We start from the raw sequence: 24,794 nt of genomic DNA, 5'->3' as shown, positions 1-24,794 counted from the left end.
TGTTCATGTTGTAAATGGCTATTGTAGCTGGAAACGGCTGATTTTTTATGGAATATCTACATAGGCGTACAGAGGCCCATTATCAGCAACCATCAGTCCTGTGTTCCAATGGCACGTTGTGTTTGCTAATCCAAGTTGATCATTTTAAAAGGCTAATTGATCATTAGGCCCGTTTTATTGCTTCTTTAATCAGCACCACAGTTTTCAGCTGTGCTAACATAATTGCAAAAGGGTTTTCTAATGATCAATTAGTGTCACGCCCTGGCTCTGGGGACTCTTAAATGTTGAGCCAGGGTGTGGACTTGTTATGTTTAGTTTTCTATGGGTTTTGTTCTAGATCGTTTATTTCTATGTTGGCCAGGGTGGTTCCCAATCAGAGACAGCTGTAGCTCGTTGTCTCTGATTGGGGACCATACTTAGGCAGCCTTTTGGCATTTTAGTTTTGTGGGATCTTTTTCCGTTTGGTTTGTGTTATGACCTAGGACTTTGCGTATCGTTTTGTTGTTTTTGTTCGTGTTGTGTACACTTCAATAAAGTATGTACGCCTATCACGCTGCGCCTTGGTCCGCTTCTCATAACGATCGTGACAGAAGATCCCACCAAGAGAGGACCAAGCAGCGTGCCAAACAGGAGAGGTTGGAGATGTCCCAGGTGGGCGAATGGTGGTCTTGGGAGGACATATTCGCGGGCAGAGGGCCATGGGCAGAAGTAAAGGCCCAGGCAGGAGAGGAGAAACGGCGCCAACCGTGCCGACGACGGACACGCGAGAGGCAACCCCAAGTAATTTTTCTGGGGGGCACACGCCGTGGACGACGGGGCTGCTGGAGGCAGCTACAGGCCGCATCGGCAATCTAGGAGAGGAGGCCACCAGGTTTGGGGGGCTGGAAGGGTGGTTGGCGGAGCCTAGAGGTAGAGCAGAGCCAACTCCCTGTACACAGGCTAGGCAGCGTGAGACTGGGCAGGTTCCGTGGTATGCGGAGCCACGTACTGTGCTGCGAGTGTTCCGGCACAGTCCTGTACGTCCTGTGCTAGCACCACGCACGTGTCGTGCTAAGGTGGGCATGCAGCCAGGACGGAGTGTGCCGGCTCAATGCTCGTGGCCTCCAGTACCCCTCCTTGGTCCCGGATATCCTGCGCCAGTGCCACGTGCTGTAGTGCCAGTACGAGTGCACAGCCCTGTACGTCCTGTGCTGATGCCTCACACAGAGTGTGTGGAAATAGGCATTCAGCCAGGACGGGTTGTGTCAGCTCTCCGCTCCAGACCTCCAGTCCGTCTCCACAGTCCAGCCCGGCCTGTTCCTGTCCCTCGCACCAAGCCTGTGGTGCGCGTTGCCAGCCCGGTCCGGCCTGTTCCTGTCCCTCGCACCAAGCCTGTGGTGCGCGTCGTCAGCCCGGTCCGGCCTGTTCCTGCTCCCCGCACCAAGCCTATGGTGCGTGTTCCCAGTCCAGCCCGTCCTGTTCCTGCTCCCCGCACCAAGCCAGTGGTGCGCGTCGCCAGCCCGGTCCGGCCTGTTCCTGTCCCTCGCACCAAGCCTGTGGTGCGCGTCGCCAGCCCGGTCTGGCCTGTTCCTGCTCCCCGCACCAAGCCAGTGGTGCGCGTCGTCAGCCGGGTCCGGCCCGTTCCTGCTCCCCGCACCAAGCCAGTGGTGCGCGTCGCCAGCCCGGTCCGGCCCGTTCCTGCTCCCCGCACCAAGCCAGTGGTGCGCGTCGTCAGCCCGGTCCGGCCGTTCCTGCTCCCGCACCAAGCCAGTGGTGCGCGTCGCCAGCCGGTCCGGCCCGTTCCTGCTCCCCGCACCAAGCCAGTGGTGCGCGTCGTCAGCCCGGTCCGGCCCGTTCCTGCTCCCCGCACCCAAGCCAGTGGTGCGGCGTCGCCAGCCCGGTCCGGCCCGTTCCTGCTCCCGCGCACCAAGCCAGTGGTGCGCGTCGTCAGTCCGGCACGGTCCGTGCCTGTTCCACCGGTGCCTGGTCCGGCACCGGTCAGCTGCTCCACTCCGGAGCCAGAGCAATCCGCTACACTGGTGTCCAGTCCAGCTCCGGCCAGCGGGGCCAGACCAGACCAGGGATGCTACGGGGGGGTAGAGGGAGAGTGGTGGTCACGCCCGGAGCCGGATCCGCCTCCGAGGCGGAATGCCCACCTGGCCCCTCCCCTGTTGTGTTTGGTTGGCGCGGTCACAGTCCGCGCCTTTGGGGGGGGGGGTACTGTCACGCCCTGGCTCTGGGGACTCTTAAATGTTGAGCCAGGGTGTGGACTTGTTATGTTTAGTTTTCTATGGGTTTTGTTCTAGATCGTTTATTTCTATGTTGGCCAGGGTGGTTCCCAATCAGAGACAGCTGTAGCTCGTTGTCTCTGATTGGGGACCATACTTAGGCAGCCTTTTGGCATTTTAGTTTTGTGGGATCTTGTTCCGTTTGGTTTGTGTTATGACCTAGGACTTCGCGTATCGTTTTGTTGTTTTTGTTTGTGTTGTGTACACTTCAATAAAGTATGTACGCCTATCCCGCTGCGCCTTGGTCCGCTTCTCATAACGATCGTGACAATTAGCCTTTTAAAATGATAAACTTGGATTAGCAAACACAACGTGCCATTGGAACACAGGATTGATGGTTGCTGATAATGGGGCTCTGTACGCCTATGTAGATATTCCATACAAAATCACCCGTTTCCAGCTACAGTAGCCATTTACAACATTAACAATGTCTACACTGTATTTCTGATCAATTTGATGTTATTTTAATGGACAAAAAAATTGCTTTTCTTTCGAAAACAAGGACATTTCTAAGTGACCCCAAACTTTTGAATGGTAGTGTATATGTGTTGTGCAGCTGATCTAGTGGCTGGTTTATGTAGTTAAAGTTATTCAGTCAGAACATCAGCTTACCTTATATGGTACACTGTATTCAGTCACACACTACAGTACTCCTTTTCCAGATCACTGCACTCAATAGTGACAAGACCAAGGCTTTAGACCTATGGAAAGTCCTCAGTTTGTAGGGAACACAGTTGTTCAGTTCTAGTGTGAGATCTTCTTTATGTGTCTCTCGTTGCTTCAATTGGAATAACTATTTTTGGCAATGTGTGGATTACTGCTATCTCAATACCCCTGGTTTGGCTGCTGTGTGTGTGTGTGTGTGTTTAAGTGTGTGTGTGTGTGTGTGTGTGTGGTTGAGAGAATCCTGGGTCTGAATGTTCTCTTCCTGTCTGGAGGTACTGTCTGTTGACTGTTTCTTCTGAAGGGGATGTGATTGAACGCTGGTGGAGGACCTGTGGTCTAAGTGTGGTCGAAATGCTGTCAGACCTGTTCTTTCTCTACTCACTGGTTCACATACAGTACAATACAATACACTGGATGGCACACTGTGTGTGTGTGTGTGTGTGTGAGGGTGTGTGTGTGTGTAACCTACTCCCTTCTCCTTCCCGGGGTTGGTTGATAAGAGAAAGGTGTGTGTGTGTGTCCTCTCTAACCCGCTCCCTTCTCTTTCCCCAGGTAGGGATGTGGGAGAACGGTAAGTTGGATTTGGTTTACCCAGCGTGGTCGCGTTATGGTCCGTTCCTCCAACCCCCCGATGGCGCCCAGCACCTGCGCGTGGTCACTCTGGAGGAACGTCCGTTTGTCATCGTGGAGCTGGCTGACGCCGCCTCCAATACCTGCATCAGAGACTCTGTACCCTGCCGACGACCCCTCAACGCCAGGTCAGAGGGCAGGGGTGAAGGGTCAAATTAGACAATTATGTTCCTGTCCAATACACAATAAAATTAATTCCTTACACTTCATCAGGGGACTGTCCAGGGTCTTGGAGGACACAGTAAAATACGGGTAATTCCCTAGTGACACACATACAGTAGCAACCAGACGCCCCTGGAGACAAACACATCAGCAAAATGGAACTGTCGTTTTTCAGAGATCGACCTTCGTAATATCAAGTGTCTCCAGTGTAATGATCACGTGGTGTCAACATATTACATATTCACTTCCATGGTGTATTGAACTCAAACAAATAACGTATTAACCCTCCACTCTCCACATAACCTCTCATCCTAATCGACAATGTAGTGTTGAGTGTGAGCCCAGATGGTATATGGGGTTATATGTGATTAAATTGAAGATATACTGTATGGGGGTTAAATTGGACACGAACACAATATAGCTGCAATAGAGGTCCACGCCTCACGGTTCACCACCTCTAGGAGGGATGAGAACAATTATCATGTGGCAGCACTATTTGACTCTCACTTAAAGGCATAATCCATAACTGTGATTTCCTGTATGGAGTGTTGCCCTGACTGAGGGGGAGGGTCTTAGCCAGTGTAAGAAAAAGAAGAAGAGAGACATTCTTTGTCTTAAATCAAACAACATATTTTAAATGTTATATATTCTCTCTCCCTCTCTCTCTCTCCATCTCTCACGCACTCTCTCTCTCTCTCTCTCTCTCTCTCTCTCTCTCTCTCGCTATCTATCTCTATTTCTTTCTCTCTCTCATGCTCTCTCTCACGTTCTCTCTCTCTCTTGCTCACTCTCTCTCTCTCTCTCTCTCTCTCTCTCTCTCTCTCTCTCTCTCGCTCTCTCTCTCTCTCTCTCTATCCTCTCCTCCACCTCGTCTCCCTCTTCCTTCCTCCTCCAGTATTCCTGTCCAGGATCCCCCAAAGAAACAGTGCTGTAAGGGTTTCTGCATCGACATCCTCAAGCGATTGGCCAAGATCGTGGGTTTCACCTACGACCTCTACCTGGTGACCAATGGGAAGCACGGGAAGAAGATTGACGGGGTGTGGAACGGCATGATTGGAGAGGTCTGTAAAACGTGACTGATTGATTAGACATTGGTAGGCTACAGTACGTTGTTCTTCTTGACCATAATGGTTGTTGGAAAAAGGTCAACGCTACTTTCCACAGCAGCTGTTGCCAGAGAGGAGAGGAGCACTGAGACTTGGCACACTGCCTGCTGCCATTACATTAGGGGGAGTCTCCCTTTAAAAGGCCTGCTGTACGAATAACATTTGATTGATTGGATGACTGATGATTGATGGATTAGAGTGAGGTCACATGACGGGGGCCCTCCAGTTCAGAGGTCATGATGTATGGCAGTTAAGGACCTCGTAAGGTGGTTTTTCTTCCTGGTTGGAAGGTCAGGCTTGCTGTTTCTTAGTGTTTCGCTGTTGTGCGACTATAGCTCTGCATGAGAATGTACGTGTGTGTAGCTCTGAGCATGTGTTTGTGTTGTTCCTCAGTGTGTTTGTGTAGGTTGCTGTAGCTTAGTGTGTGTGTGTGTGTGTGTGTGTGTGTGTGTGTGTGTGTGTGTGTGTGCATGTGTATGTGTGTCTGTTGCTCTGTGTGTGTGTGTGTGTTTCGTTGGCTGTGTGTTGGCTGTGTATGTTCAAGCGTTCCCTGGCCTGTGCTGCTGCCTCCGGGGAAACCAGTTAAACGCTGGGTGTCACATCAATCACAGACAGAGTTATGGGACCTTAACCACAGCCAGCACTCACAGACAGACATCGTTTATTACACACACACACACACACACACACACACACACACACACACACACACACACACACACACACACACACACACACACACACACACACACACACACACACACACACACACACACACACACACACACACACACACACACACACACACATACACACACACACACACACACACACCCATACACATACACATACACATACACACACACACACACACACACACACATACACACACACACACATACACACAGACACACACACACATACATACACACAGGCACGCACTTACGCACACTTACATACATTTCCATTTTAGTCATTTAGCAGATGCTCTTATCCAAAGGCACTTACTCTCTCTCACACAGAAGCACGTATGCAACATTGACAAGCATGTGCACACATGAACACACACATGAACACACACATGAACACACACTGACACACACGGTCACACACTGACACACACTGACACACACTGACACACACTGACACACACTGACACACACGGTCACACACGGTCACACACTGACACACACTGACACACACTGACACACACTGACACACACGGACACACACTGACACACACTGACACACACTGACACACACGGTCACACACTGACACACACTGACACACACTGACACAGTCACAGACACCCCCTGGGTATTACAGGTCTTTTTCTGAGAGATAAACAGGGGGCTGTTGTTTCGGGAAAGTGTCCTGCACACACACACATACGTGAACAAAATCACACACACACACACACACATACACCGACACACACACACACACTCACAGACACACACAAACACTGTGAGCGAGCGGGATGGGGTGGGGGGTGGGGGGTGGGGGGTTTGGGGGAAGTGTCCCGCTGCGCCTCCTCAGGTCCCACGGGGAACGCTGGTACAGCCTGGTTGTCATGGGAGCAGAAACAATCTCACTCCCTGCTCTACTTCCTCTTTATCTGTCATCTTTATGGCTTGAACCAGGGCCAATGGTGCTATCCACCTACATTCACATGCAAACGGATAAGTGCGTTTTATTTTCTCAGGCTAATTCTGGTCTTTTGATCAGATGTTCCAAAGCCTGCCGCTAATCCAGAGACTTGACAGAGGGGAGTGTGTGTTGCGTTGCTGCTCACTCCCCTTTTTCTGCTGATTTACTCTGAAATGAGGATGTGCCATGTCTAATGCAGATTAACATTTCACTTATTCAATCAGCCGACACAGCAGTTTTCAATTTAGATGGGGGCTAACTCACTTTGTGTGATGAAGAGATGTATAGGAGGAGACACGTGGATGGTGTTCACACTGTGTTGTAGCCCATTCAGCAGACTACATAAGGTGCTAACCCATATCTAGGGTCAGACAGGTTATAGGGAAGGGATCATCAACTAGATTCAGCCACGGGACGATTTGTTCTTGAGCGGATGGTCGGGGGGCCGGAATACAATTACAAATAATTTGTAGACTGCAAATTGACCGCAAGAAGCCCAAACAGATATAATTTTTGACTAAAACATAATCATTTCACACCTTGCTTACAAATGTATATGATCATGTCTCTCTATTAAGCGTGGGAATACTTGGGAACAGATTTCTTAAATTGAAATCAATTGGAGCTGATTGCCTGGTGTTTTTACAGTCTTTTATGTCCTACAATGAAAATTCCCCACCAATATTTTTTTGGTTGAAATTATATTTTCTTTGCTCAGAAAACTTGGGGGGCCAAATAAAACCACCCTTGGGCCAAATTCGGGCCGCGGGCCGCCAGTTCGGGAACCCTGTTATAGGTGTAGGGACGAGGCGAAGGAGGATAGGGGTTGTTTTTAGACCTGTGTTATAATAGTGTGTTATAAGGCCAGTGTACCCCTCTATCTCTCTGACTGTAGTTTCTCCTATAATACTGTGTTATAAGGCCAGTGTACCCCTCTATCTCTCTGACTGTAGTTTCTCCTATAATACTGTGTTATAAGGCCAGTGTACTCCTCTATCTCTCTGACTGTAGTTTCTCCTATAATACTGTGTTATAAGGCCAGTGTACCCCTCTATCTCTCTGACTGTAGTTTCTCCTATAATACTGTGTTATAAGGTCAGTGTACCCCTCTATCTCTCTGACTGTAGTTTCTCCTATAATACTGTGTTATAACGCCAGTGTACTCCTCTATCTCTCTGACTGTAGTTTATCCTATAATACTGTGTTATAAGGCCAGTGTACCCCTCTATCTCTCTGACTGTAGTTTCTCCTATAATATTGTGTTATAAGGCCAGTGTACTCCTCTATCTCTCTGACTGTAGTTTATCCTATAATACTGTGTTATAAGGCCAGTGTACCCCTCTATCTCTCTGACTGTAGTTTCTCCTATAATAATGTGTTATAAGGCCAGTGTACTCCTCTATCTCTCTGACTGTAGTTTCTCCTATAATACTGTGTTATAAGGCCAGTGTACCCCTCTATCTCTCTGACTGTAGTTTCTCCTATAATACTGTGTTATAAGGCCAGTGTACTCCTCTATCTCTCTGACTGTAGTTTCTCCTATAATTATGTGTTAAAGGCCAGTGTACCCCTCTATCTCTCTGACTGTAGTTTATCCTATAATACTGTGTTATAAGGCCAGTGTACCCCTCTATCTCTCTGACTGTAGTTTCTCCTATAATACTGTGTTATAAGGCCAGTGTACTCCTCTATCTCTCTGACTGTAGTTTCTCCTATAATACTGTGTTATAAGGCCAGTGTACCCCTCTATCTCTCTGACTGTAGTTTCTCCTATAATACTGTGTTATAAGGCCAGTGTACCCCTCTATCTCTCTGACTGTAGTTTCTCCTATAATACTGTGTTATAAGGCCAGTGTACTCCTCTATCTCTCTGACTGTAGTTTCTCCTATAATACTGTGTTATAAGGCCAGTGTACCCCTCTATCTCTCTGACTGTAGTTTCTCCTATAATACTGTGTTATAAGGCCAGTGTACCCCTCTATCTCTCTGACTGTAGTTTCTCCTATAATACTGTGTTATAACGCCAGTGTACTCCTCTATCTCTCTGACTGTAGTTTCTCCTATAATACTGTGTTATAAGGCCAGTGTACTCCTCTTGTCACGGATTCAGCCGAGGCTGCTCCTCCTCCTTGCTCGGGCAGGCTTCGGCGTTCGTCGTCCCCGGAGTACTAGCTACTGCCGATCGATGTTTCGGTGTTTGTCTTGTTTGGTCTTTATTGTTTACACCTGTTTCCTATTATGTTGTATTGTATTCCCTATATTACCCCCTGTCTCTCATTACCCCCTGTCTCTCATTGGCTCCAAGTGGAACTCTACCTGGCAACCATCCACCCGGTGCCCTCGGGATACGAGAGCGTGTCCGCCCTCATCTCCTGTCTGTCCGGCAAGGCGCTGGAGTGGGCCAACGCCGAGTGGGGGGGAATAGACGCCGCTACAGTCAACTATGCGGAGTTCACCCGCCGCTTCAGGGCGGTGTTCGATCATCCCCCCGAGGGGAAGGCGGCGGGTGAGCGTCTGTTCCACCTCAGACAGGGGAAGAGGAGCGCGCAGGAGTTCGCACTGGACTTCCGGACTCTGGCTGCCAACGCGGGATGGAATGAGAGGGCCCTCATCGACCACTACAGGTGTAGCCTGAGGGAGGACGTGCGTCGGGAATTAGCCTGCAGGGACACCAACCTAAGCTTCGATCAGCTGGTGGACATGTCGATTCGCCTAGATACCCTGTTGGCTACCCGCGGACGTCCGGAGTCGGGGCCGTCCATTCCATCCCCCAGCACTTCCGAGCCGAGCCCTATGGAGCTCGGGGGTGCTGGTGCTAGGGAGACCAGGAGAGAGACCAGAAGAGAGGCCGTCCCCTGCACCAACTGTGGCCGCAGAGGACACACTGCGGTTTCGGTGCTGGGGAGGGTCTCCTAGGAATCGAGGCAGTAGGCAGCGCACTGATGAGTCATTCCAGGTGAGTAAGCACCCAACTCACCCAGAGCTCTCTGTTGCGCATATGTGTATTAAAGTTGTGTTTCCCGAGGTTTCTCCTCACTCCCAGCATAAGGTGCTAGTAGATTCAGGCGCAGCTGGGAATTTTATCGATCGCCGGTTCACGTATAAGTTAGGGATTCCTATTGTACCAGTTGATGTGCCCTTCCCCATCCATGCCCTAGATAGCTGCCCTTTGGGGTCGGGATTGATTAGGGAGGTCACAGCGCCACTTAAGATGAAGACGCAGGAGGGCCATGAGGAGATTATACGGTTATATTTGATTGATTCTCCTGCGTTTCCCGTGGTGTTGGGGCTTCCCTGGTTAACATCTCATGACCCCAACATTTCATGGCAACAGAGGGCTCTCAAGGGATGGTCGGGCGGTGTGTAGGTGTTTCCGTAGGGGCAACGACGGTGGAAAGCCCGAACCAAGTTCCCACCATGCACATTCCTCCTGAGTATGCCGATTTGGCACTCGCCTTCTGTAAAAAGAAGGCGACTCAATTACCAGCTCATCGACAGGGGGATTGTGCGATAGACCTCCAGGTAGGCGCTGCGCTTCCTCGTAGTCATGTGTATCCTCTGTCTCAGGAGGAGACGGCAGCTATGGAGACATATGTCACCGAATCTCTAAGACAGGGATACATACGATCGTCCACTTCCCCTGCGTCCTCGAGTTTCTTTTTTGTGAAGAAGAAGGATGGGGGTTTATGCCCGTGTATTGATTACCGTGGTCTCACTCAGATTACAATCAAATACAGCTATCCTCTCCCTCTGATTGCTAGTATGACGGAGTCATTACACGGGGCGCGATTCTTCACAAAATTTGATCTCAGGAGCGCGTACAACCTGGTGCGCATTAGGGAGGGAGATGAGTGGAAGACAGCATTCAGTACCACCTCGGGTCACTATGAGTACCTCGTCATGCCATACGGTTTAATGAATGCTCCTTCAGTCTTCCAATCGTTTGTGGACGAGATTTTCCGGGATTTGCATGGACAGGGTGTAGTGGTGTATATTGATGACATTCTAATATACTCCGCTACACGAGCCGAGCATGTGTCCCTGGTGCGTCGGGTGCTTGGTAGACTGTTGGAGCATGACCTGTATGCGAAGGCGGAGAAATGTCTGTTTTTCCAGGAGTCCATCTCCTTCCTGGGACATCGGTTGTCCGCGTCAGGGGTGGAGATGGAGATTGACCGCGTTTCAGCCGTGCGTAATTGGCCGACTCCCACCACGGTGAAGGAGGTGCAGCGGTTCTTGGGTTTTGCCAATTACTACCGGAGGTTTATCCGGGGCTTTGGACAGGTAGCAGTTCCCATCACCTCCCTGCTAAAGGGGGGCCCGGTGCGTCTGCAGTGGTCGGCTGAGGCGGACAGGGCGTTTAGACTGAAGGACCTGATCACCTCGGCTCCGGTGCTGGCACATCCGGATCCCTCTTTGGCGTTCCAAGTTGAGGTGGATGCGTCCGAGGCGGGGATCGGTGCTATACTGTCTCAGCGCTTGGGTACGCCACCAAAACTCCGCCCCTGTGCTTTCTATTCTAAGAAGCTCAGTCCGGCGGAGCGCAAATGACGTGGGGGACAGGGAGCTGCTAGCGGTGGTTCAAGCCCTGAAGGTGTGGAGGCATTGGCTTGAGGGGGCTAAACACCATTTTCTCATTCTGACTGACCATCGTAACCTGGAGTACATCCGGGCAGCGAGGAGACTGAACCCTCGCCAGGCTAGGTGGGCCATGTTTCTTACCCGATTTGTATGTAAGCTCACCTATAGACCAGGGTCACAGAACGCTAAGGCAGACGCCCTGTCCCGACGATATGACACAGAGGAGAGGTCCATTGAGCCCACTCCCATACTTCCGGAGTCTTGTCTGGTGGCACCGGTGGTGTGGGAGGTCGATGCGGACATCGAGCGGGCGTGCACGTGCCGACCCTACTCCCCCACAGTGTCCAGAGGGACGGAAGTACGTGCCGCTCGAGGTTCGTGATCGACTGATATATTGGGCTCACACGTCACCCTCCTCTGGTCATCCTGGTATTGGTCGGACAGTGCACTGCCTTAGTAGGAAGTACTGGTGGCCCACTTTAGCTAGGGACGTGAGGGTTTACGTTTCCTCCTGCTCGGTGTGCGCCCAGTGTAAGGCGCTTAGACACCTGCCCAGAGGGAAGTTACAACCCCTACCCGTTCCACAACGGCCGTGGTCTCACCTATCGGTGGATTTTGTCACGGACCTTCCCCCCTCCCAGGGGAACACTACGATCTTGGTCGTTGTGGATCGGTTTTCTAAGGCCAGCTGTTTCATTCCTATGCCAGGTCTCCCTACAGCCCTACAAACTGCCGACGCCCTGTTTACTCACGTCTTCCGGCACTACGGGGTGCCTGAGGATATAGTGTCTGATCGGGGTCTGTTCACCTCTAGAATCTGGAGGGCGTTTATGGAACGTCTGGGGGTCTTGATTAACCTTACCTCAGGTTTTCACCCTGAGAGTAATGGGCAGCTGGAGAGAGTAAACCAGGATGTGGGTAGGTTTCTGAGGTCCTATTGCCAGGACCGGCAGGAGGAGTGGTCGGGGTATATCCCCTGGGCAGAGATAGCCCAAAACTCACTCCGCCACTCCTCCACTAATCTTCCGCCTTTTCAGTGTGTGCTGGGTTATCAGCCGGTCCTGGCACCCTGGCATCAGAGCCAGATCGAAGCCCCTGCGGTGGATGAGTGGTTTCGGCGCTCGGAAGAAACATGGAACGCTGCGCATGTCCATCTGCAGCGGGCCATCAGGCGGAAAAAGGCAGGCGCCGATCACCACCGCAGTGAGGCTCCGGTGTATGCACCGGGAGATCGGGTCTGGCTCTCGACCCGAAATCTGCCCCTTCGCCTGCCCTGCCGGAAGCTGGGTCGGCGGTTTGTGGGGTCATTTAAAGTCCTGAGGAGATTGAACGAGGTATGTTATAGGTTACAACTGCCCATTAATTACCGCATTAACCCCTCGTTCCATGTGTCTCTCCTCAGGCCGGTGGTAGCTGGTCCACTCCAGGAGAATGAGGTACGAGAGGCTCCTCCACCCCCACTAGACATCGAGGGGGCTCCGGCGTACTCAGTCCGGTCCATCTTGGATTCAAGGCGTCGGATGGGGGGTCTGCAGTATCTCGTGGAGTGGGAGGGGTACGGTCCGGGGGAACGGTGCTGGGTCCCTAGGAGGGACATCCTAGATCCCTCCCTGTTGAGGGATTTCCACCGGAGTCATCCGACTCGCCCTGCTCCGCGTCCTCCTGGCCGTCCCCGAGGCCGGGGTCGGCGCACGGCTGGAGCTGCGCGTCAAGGGGGGGGGGGTACTGTCACGGATTCAGCCGAGGCTGCTCCTCCTCCTTGCTCGGGCAGGCTTCGGCGTTCGTCGTCCCCGGAGTACTAGCTACTGCCGATCGATGTTTCGGTGTTTGTCTTGTTTGTTCTTTATTGTTTACACCTGTTTCCTATTATGTTGTATTGTATTCCCTATATTACCCCCTGTCTCTCATTGGTTATTGTGTGTGATTGTTCTTTGTCATTCCGGCAGTTGCTTTGGTGTACGGGTTATTGTGTTTTCCTCCCTGTTTGGAGGTTTGTTGTTTTTGCACTATATTTACTGTGTTCAGTAAAAGTACGTTGCCAGCCGCTCTGTGTCCTGCGTTTGACTTCGCTGACCGCATACACGTCGCGTGACACCTCTATCTCTCTGACTGTAGTTTCTCCTATAATACTGTGTTATAAGGCCAGTGTACCCCTCTATCTCTCTGACTGTAGTTTCTCCTATAATACTGTGTTATAAGGCCAGTGTACCCCTCTATCTCTCTGACTGTAGTTTCTCCTATAATACAGTGTTATAAGGCCAGTGTACCCCTCTATCTCTCTGACTGTAGTTTCTCCTATAATACTGTGTTATAACGCCAGTGTACCCTTCTATCTCTCTGACTGTAGTTTCTCCTATAATATTGTGTTATAAGGCCAGTGTACTCCTCTATCTCTCTGACTGTAGTTTATCCTATAATACTGTGTTATAAGGCCAGTGTACCCCTCTATCTCTCTGACTGTAGTTTCTCCTATAATACTGTGTTATAAGGCCAGTGTACCCCTCTATCTCCCTGACTGTAGTTTCTCCTCCCGTCCATCAGGTGGTGGGACAGCGAGCGGACATGGCCATCGGCTCCCTCACCATCAACGAGGAGAGGTCAGAGGTCGTGGATTTCTCCGTCCCCTTCGTGGAGACAGGCATCAGCGTCATGGTCTCCCGTAGCAACGGAACCGTCTCACCCTCTGCCTTCCTGGGTGAGTGAAGGAACTGATGACTGATGAGGTTAAAGTTCATCTGGACACTATTGACGGTCCAGGTGGAAATGAAATAATCCCTGTCCTTACCTCGACCCCCCCTCCCAAAATATTATATTTTTTACAATTCCTGAACCAACACTTGCACTTGACACTCCCCCTCCCTTTCTAGCTCTAACTTTGCTGATAGCTACTTTATTGAGGAAAATTGTACCTACCATGACTGTGATATGCGGTTGTCCCACCTAGCTGCTGTATCTTAAGATGAATGCACTAACTGTCACTCTGGATAAGAGAGTCTGCTGAATGACAAAAATGAAAACATGTAAAATGTAAATGTATGCACTGATCTAGGATCAGCTTACCCTCTCCCAATTCAAAAGTGTTGTGGTTCAATCTTTACTTGCCTTCGTTGTTACTTTCCCAGTTTGTCACGTCATCTCAGCTTATACTTCCACTCTGTCAGCAGGTGAAATACTTTTTTAGATTGAATTACAGTGAACTGAATGGACTGGAAGACACAAAAACACTGGAGTAGTGAGTCATGCTGTGTTAGCTAGCTGGTTTGTTTGCTCGCGGAGCTCTGTAACTTTGATTTATTTGGCCTCTGATGGATTCTCAGTCGCTTCTATCAACAATGTGTTCTAAGTTGTGTTTATACTGACTCTCTCCTCTCCTCTCCTCTCCTCTCCTCTCCTCTCCTCTCCTCTCCTCTCCTCTCCTCTCCTCTCCTCTCCTCTCCTCTCCTCTCCTCTCCTCTCCTCTCCTCTCCTCTCCTCTCCTCTCCTCTCTGTCTCTCCTCTCTGTCTCTCCTCTCCTCTCCTCTCCTCTCCTCTCCTCTCCTCTCCTCTCCTCTCCTCTCCTCTCCTCTCCTCTCCTCTCCTCTCCTCTCCTCTCCTCTCCTCTCCTCTCCTCTCCTCTCCTCTCCTGTCCTGTCCTGTCCTGTCCTGTCCTGTCCTGTCCCTCAGAGCCCTACAGTCCAGCGGTGTGGGTGATGATGTTCGTCATGTGCCTGACCGTGGTGGCTGTGACCGTCTTCATATTTGAGTTCTTCAGTCCGGTCGGCTACAACCGCAGTCTTTCCAGCGGAAAGAGTAAGTGACGGAGTTCCATTAGAAAGAGCCTATGCTGGGTCCATGTTTGGTAGCCATGTTGTTTCCTAGGTGACTGAATGGATACACAATTCCATACAGTTGTTCTATATGTTCAGTGTCTCATAGATCACTGAGAAATGTTGCTTTAAGAATCAAGTGACTGAACATTCCAGAGTACCCTCCCTACACAGTATTTGTCTGATGTACATTTCCATCACTAACAGACATTTCTATGCCTTGTTTGTGCTGTTGTTGTTGTTGGTTGGTCAGTCAATCAAGTATCACTGCAGAAAAATAGATTGGTATGAAAGTGTGTGTATCTGTCACGCCCTGACATAGAGATCTCTAGTTGGTTTGGTCAGGGTGTGAAATTCTAGGTGTAGATCTATGTTATCTATGTCTATGTTGGCAGGGTGTGGTTCCCAATCAGAGGCAGCTGTCGATCGGGCACACGGAGTGGTCGACGAAGCAGCAGGAGGCCGTGAAAAGGCTGACTGTGGAGGAGGAGGAGGCCGCTATAGTAGAGGCCCTCCAAGACCTGCAGCTCAGCAGTCTGAGAGAGGAGACCACCACATTGCGGGGGCTGTTAGCTCAGAGGGAGCAGGAGTTCTCCCTTCAGAGGGAGGCGCTACAGGAGGCTCACAGGGAGAAGGAGTCAGTGGATGCACTGAGAGAGGAGTTGGCCAGGCAACAGGAGGAGCTGAGAGAGGAGTTAACCCTTCAGCAGCAGAGAGCTCAATACTTAGAGCAGAGGCTGGCGAAGCAAGGTTGCAGAGCAGAGCCAACTCCCCTCACTCGCTTTGAGGAGCGTGTGACCGTGCAGGCACCAGGCTATGCCCCGGCGTTGCGCACTGTGCCGCCAGGGCGCCGGTGGAGCGGACAGCTCTGGCACTGGAGTGGAGACACTGACCGGAGCTGAACTGGACCCCTGTGGAGCGGACTGCTCTGGCTCTGGACTAGAGCAGCTGACCGGGGCTGGACTAGGCACCGGTGGAGTGGACTGCTCCACTCCAGTGCCAGAGCAGTCCACTCCACCGGTGCCCATTCCAGCTCCGGTCAACTGCTCCACTCCAGTGCCAGAGGAGTCCGCTCCACCGGTGCCTAGTCTAGCTCCGGTCAGCTGCTCCCCTCCAGTGCCAGAGTAGTCCGCTCCACCGGTGCCCAGTCCAGCTCCGGTTAGCTGCTCCAGTCCAATGCCAGAGCAGTCTGCTCCACCGGTGCCTAGTCCAGCTCCGGTTAGCTGCTCCAGTCCCATGCCAGAGCAGTCCGGGTCCGGTCGTCTACTCTCCCACACCAGGGTCCAGACAGGACTTGGTGCATCGCGGGAGGACTGCAGAGCCGGAACCAGATGTCGGTCCCTCTCCAGGGTCAAGGGGTCCCACACCAGGGTCCAGACAGGACTTGTTGCATCATGGGAGGACTGCCGAGCCGGAACCAGACGTCGGCCCCTCTCCAGGGTCAAGGGCTCCCACACCAGGGTCCAGACAGGGCTTGGTGCATTGTGGGAGGACGGAGAGGGGAAGCATCGCGCCGGGGTCCAGACCGGACCAGGTGTGCAACGGGGAGCCAGAAAAGGAGAGGACAGTAAGGTGGACGTCGCGCCCGGAGCTGGAGCCGCCACCGAGGCTAAATGCCCACCCGGACCCTCCCCTAATGAGTCAGTTTTGCGGCCGGAGTCCGCACCTTTGGGGGGGGGGTACTGTCACGCCCTGATATAGAGATCTCTAGTTGGTTTGGTCAGGGTGTGAAATTCTAGGTGTAGATCTATGTTATCTATGTCTATGTTGGCAGGGTGTGGTTCCCAATCAGAGGCAGCTGTTGATCGTTGTCTCTGATTGGGGATCATACTTAGGTAGCCATTTTGCCTACCTTTAGTTGTGGGATCTTGTTTCTGTGTGTTTGGCTTGTTTGATGTATAGCCTTTAGAACTTCACGTTCAGTTGCTTTGTTATTTTGTAGAGTGTTTAATATTAACATTAAACATGTACGCATACCACGCTGCACCTTGGTCCAATCATTTACACAACGAACGTGACAGAAGATCCCACCACCAACGGACCAAGCAGCGTGAACAGGAAGAGCAGACAACATGGACATGGGAGGATATTTTGGACGGTAAGGGATCCTGGACTTGGGAAGAGATCCAGGCAGGTATGGATCGCCTTCCTTGGGAGCAGACGGAGACAGCGAGAAAGGATAAACGGCGAATCCGAAGTACACAACGACGAAGGAGGCCCGAGAGGCAACCCCAAGAAAAATTTTTGGGGGGGGCACACGGGGTGGTCGACGAAGCAGCAGGAGGCCGTGAAAAGGCTGACTCGAGAGGAGGAGGAGGCCGCTATAGTAGAGGCCCTCCAAGACCTGCAGCTCAGCAGTCTGAGAGAGGAGACCACCACATTGCGGGGGCTGTTAGCTCAGAGGGAGCAGGAGTTCTCCCTTCAGAGGGAGGCGCTACAGGAGGCTCACAGGGAGAAGAAGTCAGTGGATGCACTGAGAGAGGAGTTGGCAAGGCAACAGGAGGAGCTGAGAGAGGAGTTAACCCTTCAGCAGCAGAGAGCTCAGTACTTAGAGCAGAGGCTGGCGAAGCCAGGTTGCAGAGCAGAGCCAACTCCCCGCACTCGCTTTGAGGAGCGTGTGACCGTGCAGGCACCAGGCTATGCGCCGGCGTTGCGCACTGTGCCGCCAGGGCGCCTTCACAGACCCGTGGTGCGTGTCTCCAGCCCGGTGCGCCCCGTACCTGCTTCTCGCACCAAACCAGTGGTGCGTGTCCCTAGCCCGGTACGGCACGTACCTGCTCCTCGCACCAAACCAGTGGTGCGTGTCTCCAGCCCGGTGCGCCCCGTACCTGCTCCTCGCACCAGACCAGTGGTGCGTGTCCCTAGCCCGGTACGGCCCGTGCCTGCTCCTCGCACCAGACCTGTGGTGTGTGTCCCCAGCCCGGTACGGTCCAGTCCAGGGTCAGAGCAGTCTGCTCCACCGGTGCCTAGTCCAGCTCCGGTCAGCTGCTCCACTCCAGTGCCAGAGTAGTCCGCTCCACCGGTGTCCATTCCAGCTCCGGTCAATTGCTCCACTCCAGTGCCAGAGCAGTCCGCTCCACCGGTGCCCATTCCAGCTCCGATCAACTGCTCCACTCCAGTGCCAGAGCAGTCCGCTCCACCGGTGCCTAGTCCAGCTCCGGTTAGCTGCTCCAGTCCAATGCCAGAGCAGTCCGCTCCACCGGTGCCTAGTCCAGCTCCGGTTAGCTGCTCCAGTCCCATGCCAGAGCAGTCCACTCCACCGGTGCCTAGTCCAGCCCCGGTCAGCTGCTCTAGTCCAGAGCCAGAGCAGTCCGCTCCACCGGGGTCCAGTTCAGCTCCGGTCAGCGTCTCCACTCCAGTGCCAGAGCTGTCCGCTCCACCGGTGCCCAGTCCGGGTCCGGTCGTCTACTCTCCCACACTGTTACGCCCTGACATAGAGATCTCTAGTTGGTTTGGTCAGGGTGTGAAATTCTAGGTGTAGATCTATGTTATCTATGTCTATGTTGGCAGGGTGTGGTTCCCAATCAGAGGCAGCTGTCGATCGTTGTCTCTGATTGGGGATCATACTTAGGTAGCCATTTTGCCTACCTTTAGATGTGGGATCTTGTTTCTGTGTGTTTGGCTTGTTTGATGTATAGCCTTTAGAACTTCACGTTCAGTTGCTTTGTTATTTTGTAGAGTGTTTAATATTAACATTAAACATGTACGCATACCACGCTGCACCTTGGTCCAATCCTTTACACAACGAACGTGACAGTATCAGAGCATGGAAACCAATACTTTCTCTCATATGTTGCATTGCAGCCCTATATTTTTAATATTGAAGCAGACATATATTATTCAGCAGTCTAGTTTGCACCGCTGTCATATTCTGTATGCTTCCCGCCTCTGTCCGATACCTCCGCGCTCTTTCTCCTTCTCTCTCTTCTCTCTCTTAGGTCTCTCTCTCTCGCTTTCTCTCGCTCTCTTGCTCTCTCTCTCTCTCTCTCTATTTCTCTTTCTCTCTTTTTTCTCTCTCTTTTTTCTTTCTCTCTCTCTCTCCCATATTTTACTGCATGGCTGCTGAGCTGTACATATTTTACCTCTCTGTCCTCCTCTCACACATTCCCTTCATCTCTCTTGTCTCTCATCCCTTTCTCCTGTCGTTTAAAATAAGGGTTCTAGTGTTCGATCTTGGTGAAGATTTTACCATGAGTGATGAAATTAAGTGTATGATTACATCTCAGTGTTGAAAGCGGTGGTGTTCAATATTTATTGACAGTGCTTGAGAGGGAATCCGCAAGGTATTATTTACTTATATCAAATCAAAGTTTATATGTCACGTGCACCGAAATGCTTACTTTCAAGCTCTTCATCATCAATGCAGTGTTCCATATCAAAGGTAAAGAAATAGAACATCCAGAATAGGATCAATACTAGGTCAGATCAAATAAAAACACACAAGAAATAAAACACAAGAATGTACACTATATACAAGGTCAGTACCAATACCTTATCATAAGGCATAGATCAATCATTCCAGTTTTCTTTTGGATATTTAGTTCATCTTGAGTGGAACAATATTGGCCATAATGTTGATTAGAGTGTTATATACAGTAAAATGGGTTGAATACACTGTTGTTGTTGAGTCCAAAACTACAGCACTGGTTTGTCCACTACTGAGTGTATTAAAGGGATACTGTACTTCGGATTTTGCCAATGAGGCCCTTTATCTACTTCCCCAGATTCAGATTAACTGGTGGATACTATTTCTATGTCTCGGTGTCCAGTATGAAGGAAGTTAGAGGGGGTTTCACGAGCCAATGCTAACTAGCGTTAGCGCAATGACTGGAAGTCTATTGGTATCTGCTAGCATGCTAGTATCCCTTTAACACTGCATGCCTTCATTTAAAGTTCTATTGAGAGGACTATTGACTGAATGCAGTCATACCTTTCCAGTGAGGCACTCTCCTCCTCCTTTTCCCTCATGTCCTCCCTCTCTCTCTCCCTCATACCCCACCCCACCAAACTCCTTCTCTGCCCAAACCCTGCTCTCCCCCCACCCCCTCCTCTCCCTCTATCCTTCTCACCCTCTCTCCATCCAGAGGCAGGAGGCTCTACGTTCACCATAGGAAAGTCTGTGTGGCTGCTGTGGGCCATCGTGTTCAATAACTCGGTCCCGGTGGAGAACCCCAGAGGAACCACCAGTAAGATCATGGTGCTGATCTGGGCCTTCTTCGCTGTCATCTTCCTGGCTTCCTACACAGCCAACCTGGCTGCCTTCATGATCCAGGAGGAGTACATAGACACTGTCTCTGGACTCTCAGACAAAAAGGTAAACATAGAAGAATGATGGTGTGGTTTTTTGTAAGGTGGGTAAGGGTTATAGTTACTTGGCAAAGGGTTCAATTCTGATGTACCAATGCTCAAAATATGTTCAGTTTGATACGAATTGCACTCGCAAGCACACTTTTCTGTCCAGGCACCCTCCTCTCTCTCTCTCTCTCTCTCTCTCTCTCTCTCTCTCTCTCTCTCTCTCTCTCTCTCTCTCTCTCTCTCTCTCTGCATTCTGCTTTCTGATGTTCAATGTTTTGGTTGAATATGATAGCATGTGCTTTATGGTCAATACTTTGTTGTAGTGATACTGCTCAGTGTTATGGTGATTGGACATGGCTAGAGATTTTATTTTAGAATACAACTGGATTCATACTGTTTATGTGGTTTGGTCTCTATGGTTCTCTGATGTAAAAAACATAGGGCCACTGTTTCTTCATAAAATAGGGATGTTTAGCCCAACTCAAACTCTCCTTCCTCAACTCTTTTTCAGTTTCAGCACCCCACAGAGCAGTACCCCCCTCTGAAGTTTGGCACGGTGCCCAACGGGAGTACGGAGAAGAACATCCGCAGTAACTACCCTGGCATGCACCATTACATGGTCAAATATAACCAGAGAGGGGTGGAGGACGCCATTAACAACCTCAAGACTGGGTCTGTCTTTCTTTCTGTCCCCTCTGGAATCTGAACTACAGTGGGGAGAACAAGTATTTGATACACTGCCTATTTTGCAGGTTTTCCTACTTACAAAGCATGTAGAGGTCTGTCATTTTTATCATAGGTACACTTCAACTGTGAGAGACGGAATCTAAAACAAAAATCCAGAAAATCACATTGTATGATTTTTAAGTAATTAATTTGCATTTTATTGCATGACATAAGTATTTGATCACCTACCAACCAGTAAGAATTCCGGCTCTCACAGACCTGTTAGTTTTTCTTTAAGAAGCCCTCCTGTTCTACACTCATTACCTGTATTAACTGCACCTGTTTGAACTCGTTACCTGTATAAAAGACACCTGTCCACACACTCAATCAAACAGACTCCAACCTCTCCACAATGGCCAAGACCAGAGAGCTGTGTAAGGACATCAGGGATAAAATTGTAGACCTGCACAAGGCTGGGATGGGCTACAGGACAATAGGCAAGCAGCTTGGTGAGAAGGCAGCAACTGTTGGTGCAATTATTAGAAAATGGAAGAAGTTCAAGATGACGATCAATCACCCTCGGTCTGGGGCTCCATGCAAGATCTCACCTCGTGGGGCATCAATGATCATGAGGAAGGTGAGGGATCAGCCCAGAACTACACGGCAGGACCTGGTCAATGACCTGAAGAGAGCTGGGACCACAGTCTCAAAGAAAACCATAAGTAACATACTACGCCGTCATGGATTAAAATCCTGCAGCGCACGCAAGGTCCCCCTGCTCAAGCCAGCGCATGTCCAGGCCCGTCTGAAGTTTGCCAATGACCATCTGGATGATCCAGAGGAGGAATGGGAGAAGGTCATGTGGTCTGATGAGACAAAAATATAGCTTTTTGGTCTAAACTCCACTCGCCGTGTTTGGAGGAAGAAGAAGGATGAGTACAACCCCAAGAACACCATCCCAACCGTGAAGCATGGAGGTGGAAACATCATTCTTTGGGGATGCTTTTCTGCAAAGGGGACAGGGACGACTGCACCGTATTGAGGGGAGGATGGATGGGGCCATGTATCGCGAGATCTTGGCCAACAACCTCCTTCCCTCAGTAAGAGCATTGAAGATGGGTCGTGGCTGGGTCTTCCAGCATGACAACGACCCGAAACACACAGCCAGGGCAACTAAGGAGTGGCTCCGTAAGAAGCATCTCAAGGTCCTGGAGTGGCCTAGCCAGTCTCCAGACCTGAACCCAATAGAACATCTTTGGAGGGAGCTGAAAGTCCGTATTGCCCAGCGACAGCCCCGAAACCTGAAGGATCTGGAGAAGGTTTGTATGGAGGAGTGGGCCAAAATCCCTGCTGCAGTGTGTGCAAACCTGGTCAAGACCTACAGGAAACGTGTGATCTATATAATTGCAAAGAAAGGTTTCTGTACCAAATATTAAGTTCAGCTTTTCTGATGTATCAAATACTTATGTCATGCAATAAAATGCAAATTAATTACTTAAAAATCATACAATGTGATTTTCTGGATTTTTGTTTTAGATTCCGTCTCTCACAGTTGAAGTGTACCTATGATAAAAAGTACAGACCTCTACATGCTTTGTAAGTAGGAAAACCTGCAAAATCGGCAGTGTATCAAATACTTGTTCTCCCCACTGTATGTCTATGGGAGGATGATCCACTCATTCTCACTCTTTTCCCTAAACTTCACTCTCACAATATCAACCTCTCAACCTAAAGCTTCCTCTATGACCCCTCTCTCCTTATCCTAATGTCTGGTTTCATTCTATCTCTTTTTTACTCTCTCTCTCTCTCTCTCTCTCTCTCTCTCTCTCTCTCTCTCTCTCTCTCTCTCTCTCTCTCTCTTTCTCTCTCTCTCTCTCTCTCTCTCTCTCTCTCTCTCTCTCTCTCTCTCTCTCTCTCTCTCTCTCTCTCTCTCTCTCTCTCTCTCTCTCTCTCTCTCTCTCTATCTATCTCTGTCTCTCTCTTTTTCTCCCCCCTCTCTCTCGCTCTCGCTCTCTCTCTCGCTTTCTCTCTTTCTCTCTCTGTCCCACTCTGTATTACAGAAATAGTAAAATACTTCCCCCCTCTCCTCTACTCTCTCCTCTCCTTCTCTCTCCATCTCTCTCCTCTACCCTCTCCTCTCCTTCTCTCCATCTCTCTCCACCACTCTCTCCTCTCCTACTTTCTTCATCTCTCCCCTCTACCCTCTCCTCTCCTTCTCTCTCCATCTCTCTCCTCTACTCTCTCTTCTCCTCTCTCCATCTCTCTCCTCTCCTCTCTCTATCTCTCTCCTCTCCTCTCTCCATCTCTCCCCTCTCCCCTCTCCCCTCTCCCTCTCCCCTCTCCCCTCTCCCCTCTCCCCTCTCCCCTCTCCACTCCTTCTCTCTCCATCTCTCTCCTCTACTCTCTCCTCTCCTCTCTCCATCTCTCTCCTCTACTCTCTCCTCTCCTTCTCTCTCCATCTCTCCCCTCTACCCTCTCCTCTCCTCCTCTCTCCATCTCTCTCCTCTACTCACTCCTCTCCTCTCTCCATCTTTCCCCTCTACCTTCTCCTCTCATTCTCTCTGCATCCCTCTCCTCTTTTCCCCTATCCTCTCTTCCTCTCTTGTTAAATCTCCATCATATGTCTGGTGGGTTGGATAATCCTTACAGTTTACTGTCACTAAGCCCCTGTCATCATCTCTCCCCCTATTGCCTCGCCACCCCATTTATAGTACACTGTTCATGTGCTGGGAATGAGATGCTCTCTGTTGCTCCCTCTGTCTTCCTCTCTCACCCCTCTTCTCTCTCTCTCTTTCGCTCCACCTCAGCCTCTCTCTATCTCTCCATCATTTTTTCCTTTCCTTTCTTTAATATATGCCCCCCTCTCTCTCTCTCTCTCTCTCTCTCTCTCTCTGGTTATTTCCTCCCCTGTGTGTTCTCTCGGTGTGTCTGTGCTTAAACGTTATAATCCTCATCACGCTCTATCTCTCTCCCCCATGTGTCTTTTCCCCCTGAAATGTGTAAATCTTATTTCCCTCTCTCTCTCTCTCCTCCCATCTCTTTTCTCACAGTACTATATAAATCCTTCTCTCTCCACCTTCCATCCCCTCTCTCTTTCACTCTCTTCACTTTTCACTCTCTTTGGCACTTTCTCCCTTTCTCTCTCCTCCCCCTCTCTCGTCCTAACTTCAGATCTCTCTCACTCTCTCAACTCTTGCCTTTCTCTTTCTCTACCCCTATCCCTCTGTTCTATTAACTCTTTCACTCCCTCGCTCTCTCTACAGGAAGTTGGATGCCTTTATCTACGATGCGGCTGTGTTGAACTACATGGCCAGGAAAGACGAGGGTTGTAAGGTGATGACCAGACAAGTTTGACTTTATTTCTTCTATTTATTTACTTCTTTATAGTTTATTATTGTCAGCTAGATAGCGGAATGCTGTCACTTTGTGAACATTGCGTTTGAGTAAATAGCAATACAAAAATGTGATGTATTGCTTGGTTGATTGGTTGAGTGAGGGAGTGAGTAAGTGATTGAGTGAGTGATTAGTTGCTTGCTTGATTGATTGATTGAATTGATGTTTGCTTGTCAAAGGTGATGACCATAGGCTCTGGGAAGGTATTTGCCACCACAGGCTACGGTATCGCCCTGCACAAGAACTCCCGCTGGAAACGCCCCCTCGACCTGGCCCTGCTGCAGCTGGTGGGAGACGGTGAGGACAGGGGAGGAGGGGAGGAGGAAGGAGGGAGGGAGACAGTGAGGACAGGGGAGGAGGGGAGGAGGAAGGAGGGAGGGAGACGGTGAGGACAGGGGAGGAGGGGAGGAGGAAGGAGGGAGGGAGACGGTGAGGACAGGGGAGGAGGAAGGAGGGAGGGAGTGCAAGGATGTAGAGAGTGAGGGGAGACTTGGGGAAGGTCTAAGGGGTGGTAGGGGGTAAAAAGGAGGGGGGAGGAGAAAGGGGGAGATGGAGGTCAAAGGGCAAAGGG

At 50.6% G+C, this 24,794-nt stretch overlaps 1 protein-coding gene across 1 annotated transcript in view; it reads left to right on the top strand.

The window, feature by feature from the left end:
- LOC121543836 (glutamate receptor ionotropic, NMDA 2D-like) overlaps window positions 1–24,794 on the top strand; it is a 92,456-nt gene that overhangs the window by 47,139 nt on the left and 20,523 nt on the right. Inside the window, exons 7-14 of the mRNA XM_041853979.2 lie at window positions 3,486–3,691; window positions 4,621–4,786; window positions 13,605–13,758; window positions 14,727–14,852; window positions 19,954–20,183; window positions 20,676–20,836; window positions 24,094–24,163; window positions 24,403–24,520. Coding sequence (XP_041709913.2) covers window positions 3,486–3,691; window positions 4,621–4,786; window positions 13,605–13,758; window positions 14,727–14,852; window positions 19,954–20,183; window positions 20,676–20,836; window positions 24,094–24,163; window positions 24,403–24,520 — 1,231 coding nt within the window. The remainder of the gene's footprint in view (window positions 1–3,485; window positions 3,692–4,620; window positions 4,787–13,604; window positions 13,759–14,726; window positions 14,853–19,953; window positions 20,184–20,675; window positions 20,837–24,093; window positions 24,164–24,402; window positions 24,521–24,794) is intronic.

The sequence above is a fragment of the Coregonus clupeaformis genome, chromosome 17 (assembly GCF_020615455.1).
Source record: "Coregonus clupeaformis isolate EN_2021a chromosome 17, ASM2061545v1, whole genome shotgun sequence".
Taxonomy (NCBI): Eukaryota; Metazoa; Chordata; class Actinopteri; order Salmoniformes; family Salmonidae; genus Coregonus; species Coregonus clupeaformis.
The sequence above is the reverse complement of the archived record's forward strand: the minus strand, read 5'-3'. Positions and strand labels throughout refer to the sequence as shown.